Source organism: Glossina fuscipes, unplaced genomic scaffold (assembly GCF_014805625.2).
Source record: "Glossina fuscipes isolate IAEA_lab_2018 unplaced genomic scaffold, Yale_Gfus_2 28, whole genome shotgun sequence".
NCBI lineage: Eukaryota > Metazoa > Arthropoda > Insecta > Diptera > Glossinidae > Glossina > Glossina fuscipes.
In genome coordinates this window covers 958,900-965,351 of record NW_023998423.1, presented here as the reverse complement: position 1 = coordinate 965,351, position 6,452 = coordinate 958,900, and the positions used below count along the sequence as shown (strand labels likewise).

Here is a 6,452-nt window from a genome sequence, read left to right as displayed (position 1 = left end):
CGGATTTTATTCATTTTCATAGAAACGTTTGCGTACTTTTTGTTCATTTTCATCGAAAAGTTTGTGTATTTTTTTCATTTTCATAGAAAAGTCGATGTATTTTGTTCTTTTTCAATCATTTCACATTGAAATTATAAATTTCACATTTATTAAAAACAACTCTGTGCTATCTCTATTCCGAGCATATGGTACTTTTTGAATTTAATTTTTTTCTTAGAGTAATCCAAGTGTCATTCGATTTTTGTATTATTCTCCAAATTCTCACTTTAAACAGTGTAAGGGTGACCGTTTCAATAGAGCTATGAAGAACAACATCAGTGCTAAAACCGGTTTCCAGGTTTAGGAAACAGAGTCTACCTTAAGGAAACCATTTTTACAAAAAAAAAAAAAAGAAGACTAAAAAACCATTATCCGCCATGGAGTGCTGTATATGAATTATAAAAAAAAAAAAGTAAACATTCGCCTATTTCGCGATATTTAGAGCTCAATGCATCGGGTGTTTTAAAATTCATCTCTTGTGATATGCCGCTCTCCGCATCTAGAAAAAGAGAATAAATCACGTTTCAAAGAACTAATGACATCTTCTGAATCATATTCTACGCGAAAGCATCATGTTGTTGAGCCAAAACTTTGTTGAGCTAATCTTCCGTGTAATCCATTCATTGAAATCCATTGATCGTAAGAGCTATCGGGAACCTTAAAATCCACGTCGAATACCACCTATGTAGACAAGATGAACATTTTTTGGCTGTGTCGAAACACTTGGTTTCTTGGCAAATGAAGCAGCTGACTTACCAGCCAAACCTGTGACTTCTGATTGTGAACGTCAAGTGTAAGCATTATGTGTTTTTCAAAAGCTAACAGTGTGTACCTTGATTTAAACTATCTTTGCAATCCAAATTTAATTTAATAAATATTTAAATTCAAGTGGTGCGAGACTTTTTTGTTCTCTCCTAGAAATCTAGTTCGATTTAACTATGTCTGCCTGGCTGTCTTTCCATCTTTCTATTGGAATAACGATTACGGTCTCGAAGCTTTTTCTAGATATGTGAATTAAGTTTTCCTCTTCTAGTTCTTGTCACTCTCTCTTCAAAAGTTACTTGAGTACGGTAATTCGCTGGTCTACCGTCAGATTTATAAAATCTTTATAGTCAGTGGAAGAATCAAGCAAGATCACATCTGCTATTTCAAGCGTTAAAATTTATTTATTTTAAAGTTTATTGTCGACCAAAATAGAACAGTCTTAAACAATTCGGGAAGTTGAGTTCACCGATTTTCCAAGTGAAACAAACGTTCGTAAAAGAGATACAAGAATTAGAAAAATTTGTTCCGTCTTTATTCCCGGGAGGTTTGAGATAACGTTGGAAAAATTGCTTTTTAAAAAACTTTCAAGTAACACGTTTAAAAAAGTTGGCTCTAACGGGTTTATCGAGTGGATCCTTTCGTATATCGATGATACATGAGTTTAATACGGTTAATAAACTGTCGAGCACATTGTATTAAAGTATATTATTGGATTGATACAGCATTTTTAAGGCTTAGCTTTAATCGGAGTAAAAGAATTGTACGCACAAATAAAATTTTTCGCTTATTGAGAACGACATCCACTAAGGCCGAGTGAAAAAAAAGATTTAGTTTATTTTTTGTTTTTTTAAGCAACGTTTTTCTTAAGAAGATTTAAGTGATGCTGTCCGATTTACCGTTAATACCGTCATTTGTGATAACGTTTTCATATTTATGGACTGAAAGAGGGTCTCCTCAATAAGCGCAACATCCCATAGTTTAACGTCACCTTGTATATAGATGGTGTCAATTATGCGCGGATCACAGTGAAAAAGCAATTCACTAATTAAGCTATGATTTATGTAAATTTGAAATGATTTCTTTGCACTAAGTATGCACACAGAGAAGGCTTTGCCAGGATGTAAATCAGTGTTAATATAAGAACGTTTTCCTACGATCCATTGCCCGTCCACGTAGGCACTGCGCAGTAACGTTGCTCGACCAACAACTCCGGCATTTTGTAAAGAAAAGTCTGCTCTCAAGTGCAAAGCTATCTTTGGATGTGGCCAAACACTGCAACCTTTTTGTATATTAATAAGAAAAGATTGAGGTAGGAGCTTCATTTGTCCTTCGATTTTAAGAATGCGACCATTAATAAAACTTCCTTTCGGAATTGAGCCAACAAATGGTAATTTGAATGCAGTTACGGCTCGACGCGGTAGTGGTGCAGATATTGTTCGCGTTGGTAACGAGATTTTAAGCCATTCTTTCGGTATATTAATTATCTCATCCATATCAACATCTGTAGAGGTGAGTGTATTGTCTGAGTTTAAAGAACCTTCGACGCGTATATTGATTGGCCTTGTTTGAGGTAAACGTGCCGGATAGTAAGCTACTTTCGTGCGTTCTACGCTAATATCTTCAAGATCGCCTTTCACTTCTATAGTTTCAATGTCGCGATAGACTGCACGATGATAAAATTTGCAAAAATGGATTCCATTCACACCGATCAAAAAGCGACGTTCAGTAACAAGAATTTGAATGAAAAAATAACTGGCACGTTTCAGATTAAATGGCAGAGCGGAAGCTGTCTCCGGTTTACCCCAAACCCCTTGAAATTTCGAGTTTCGTATAATATAATGCTGAGGCAATTGTGGCCTGACATGCAAAGCAATATCTCTTGACTCATTCTCAATAATAAGGTTTATAGAAAATCTTAAAAAGTAAAAAAAGAAATTAAAATATATTTAATGCTTTTATAAAATGATTTATTATGTTTACTTACGCTTCACCATTAGTTTTCGTATAACCAAGTACTTTTATGCTAGTTCCAGGAATTAAGCGTTGCAAACCTTTATGTAGATAGACCGGATCTTCGATATCATCTCTGTAATCAATCTAAGACGACATTGCGCCATGTTAGTGCAATGAAGGAAAATAAGAAAAGCAAAAATAAATAAATATAACGCTTAACATTTTAATACGTTTGATAGTTTCGTCTTTGTTTTCCTTCTTCTTCCCTTTATGCACCAGCACATTGCTCTCTTCTTCTTTTTACTTTTTGTATATAATTTTGTTAGCCAATTGAATTTTGTTTTACATCAAAATTTTCATAACAATTTCGAACACTTTTTTCTCATACAATATTATTATAAATGTGAACAAAGTCTTCTTTCTAAACATGCAAAAAGAAAAAAAGTGCTATTTCAGGCAACGGTTGGCACTTCCACTTATCGCAAATTGTTTAACATTATAGGATAAATCGTGCTTTTCCCCTCATATACACGAGGGGCACAATATATCGGAAGTTTTTCCAAAAATTAATGGAGAAATTTAAATTTTCAGGGCGTCGGATTACGTACAAACATTATGTTATATGTAAATCTGTTTTTCGGTTTTTAAAATCACAAGGTGGTGTACTCAATTTTATTATTCAAATTGAGTACGCATATTCCTGTTTAGAAGATCACTTGACGATAATGAATAGTAGTGAATGTCGCGTCAGTAATATGCTCCGCGTCTAAATTAGTTTTCTTCGAACTTCAAGCGTGCTTAACTCATTTAAGCACGAAAGTTATTGCAAATTTTTCAGAAATTCAATTTTTTTTTATTGGCTTGACAGATCCTTTCTATTAACTCCTATAATATTTCATTATAAAAAGGGGATACTTTCCGTGAAACTTCGAGCTTTTCTGCTTGCAGGCATTTACTTGTTTCCTTACGGATGGCCAGTTGGAACATTGATTGGATGTGACAAAGATTTGGATGCATTTTTTGATCGTTTCAAGAGTTTCATATTTATTTTAATATTTATTAAGCAAACAAAATGACGTAACAGCAACTCTCGCAAAAAAACTGCTTTTTAGAAGACCTCTTTGGCCGCACAGCTGCAGCTCTGAATATTGCGTATGAAATGAAAAACGAGTAGCAAAGATTTTTCAAAATCTGTAGAAGCACTTAGGACTTAATATAAAAATGTTTGGCACTATTTGTATTTATCGGCTACACATTCAATTAAAGCAATTTTTTCGAGAGAAACCCTACATGGTGCAATGTGACTTGGCTGACACGCGGATCCGCAAAGTTGAAGAAGTTCAAAATGGTTCGGTGAGCGGATCGCTGTCAATCCAATATAATTTCTTTCGACATGATATCGCCATGTACCAAAAATATTGTAAACTGTTATAGAAAATGATGGCAACTATTTTGATTAATATATATTGCACAGATTTTCCAGAATGCATGCCTTTTTCAAGTGAAATAGTGATCAAAATTTTCGCCAACAACCAATATAATATAATATAAGTAAAAAGTTAGGAGTACCTTACCGATTGCACTTGAAGATTGAATGCTAAATCATCGTTGAGAGTGAGCCACGGATCACAAAAAGATTTTAGAGGCTTCAGGTTGAAACCATTAATATAGTAATACACAGCGAAATCGCCTTGCAGATTCTAACGTCCAAGGAAATAAATTCCGTAGCAATTCCCCGGAAACAACAGGTCAGATTGAAGTCTATCCCCCAGAAGCCATTCTTAGAGTTTGCTTTAGAGCTTTACGTCATGGAATAGTTTCACGTCATCAGTATACATGAGAATGCAAGAATGCTTAACCACTCATGGAAGATGGTTTATTTATATAAAGAAGAGGACTGGACTCAGATGTCTACCCTGGGGAAAACCAGATTCAGACAATAATAGACGTAAGAGATTTAGTTACTACATACATATGTAGAAGATGTTAAGTAAAGACAGTAAAAGCGGCAGTAAAATATGGTAAAGAAACATTAAAATTTTGTGGCTCATTTGATCGTCGATACATTTAAAAGTAATAAGAAAGAATTCTGTACTAGCTCGGATCATCATAAGCTAATGCACGATATTTGATTAAAAAAGTAAATGAAAATCCATTCACTCAATAAATTGCATCGCGCACACCGTACATATTTGAAAATATGTTTTTATAACTGGGGTAAAGGCTCGTAGTTTAACGTTCTCGACTTTGTTGAAAAGTAAGGAATCTCCACATGAGTATCGCGTCTCTGCTAACTTAAATGATAATCAGCAGTAACGACTTAATTTTTTGGTTTTCTGATGGTAATTGAAGGGCTAGTTATTTTACTGAATTTTTTACTTCACGGCAAATAGCTTAGTGAAGATAGTCGAGGACAAAAGCCTCCAGAAACACGGGTAATCTTAATCTTCGCTTTGCCTTTTAGTACAACCTGGCACCACTATGTGAATTTTTACACAAACTACAAATAACACACACACACATTTGCTTACTGCTCCTTATTACATGTATATAATTTGCGGTACCGCAAAACGGTGCGGATATCCGCAATACCCCAAAGTACTTTAGGTAGGCCAGAATATGATTATGTATCCATTGAAGCATATTTTCCTTCGGTCTCTCCGAACCTCGCACACTCCAAGTGTGGGCACTGTGGTGGTTCCAAAGGATTAGGGGTGGAAGAGGAGAGAAGCCTCTTATAATCCACAGTTAAAATATACAAGGTCCTTTAGCAAAAAAAAATTACTTTTATTCAATTCCGACTGTTCACGTTTCATGCCCTCTCCCCTATAAAGGCAATATGTTACGTGTTTAGCTTGCTTTTAAAATCATATTAATTTGATATTTGAATATAATTAGGTTGCCCTGCAAACGCAATTGAGGTCTAAAAAGGATTGGAACCTACGCTCAAAGCGTAGGCGTAGTTGGATCCCAAAGGCATTACGATAAGACACTTGACATAAGTGTTTTGACCTTAGGCAAAAGCCATCTCAATGCCTTGGGCAGCGGTCAGATCAAAAATTCAAGCCACCTCTCTATATGAAATGGCTGCGTATTGAATGCGTTTCAACGTAGGCTAGTTGCCTATTACGGATATGCATTATAAATTGAATTAAGTTCAGCAATATAAGATACAATATATTTACATTTATGCTAACTTGTTTGGTTACCAATACGATATATATCTACAAATTTTTGTATGTAAACATAAAAAAAAAATATGTAACAGTTTTTAAAATATTAAATTTTCGCTTTATTTATTTAGTTTCTTTTTTACAGAAATTATAGTGTTTTTGCTTGCAGTTGCATTAGCTTTTCATATGTATTTAGCTATCAGTAATATAACAGCATGTTCAGAAAATAAGGGGAATTTTAATTTTAAAAGTGAGTGTGCCTGTAACAGGATTGGTGCAACTGACTAGTTGAGAATTTGCAACGTCTTTTCTGGTAAAGTCTTTAAATCAGCCAGCGAACCATCTTTTTTGTCTTCATCTCTCAAGAAGTGCAATCGTGTGAAAGAACAACAATTTCTCAGAGTTATATGATCTAGTGCTTGTGGAAGTAGATTATTTTGATGTTTCTTGAAAGATGGATGAATAATCATGGCGAAGTAATTAAAATCAGCAATTGTTTTATCATAAATTCGAATATTTTGC

At 34.5% G+C, this 6,452-nt stretch overlaps 1 protein-coding gene across 1 annotated transcript; it reads right to left on the bottom strand.

Moving 5' to 3' along the window:
• Window positions 1–609: 609 nt before the first annotated feature.
• On the bottom strand, window positions 610–5,737 carry LOC119636267. The gene is made up of 4 exons (XM_038031567.1): window positions 5,702–5,737; window positions 2,789–2,901; window positions 1,701–2,718; window positions 610–720 (listed from the first exon to the last, which is right to left on the bottom strand). Exons 1-4 carry the CDS (start codon window positions 5,735–5,737, stop codon window positions 610–612), a joined length of 1,278 nt encoding a protein of 425 aa, XP_037887495.1.
• Between the last annotated feature and the right edge of the window lie 715 nt (window positions 5,738–6,452).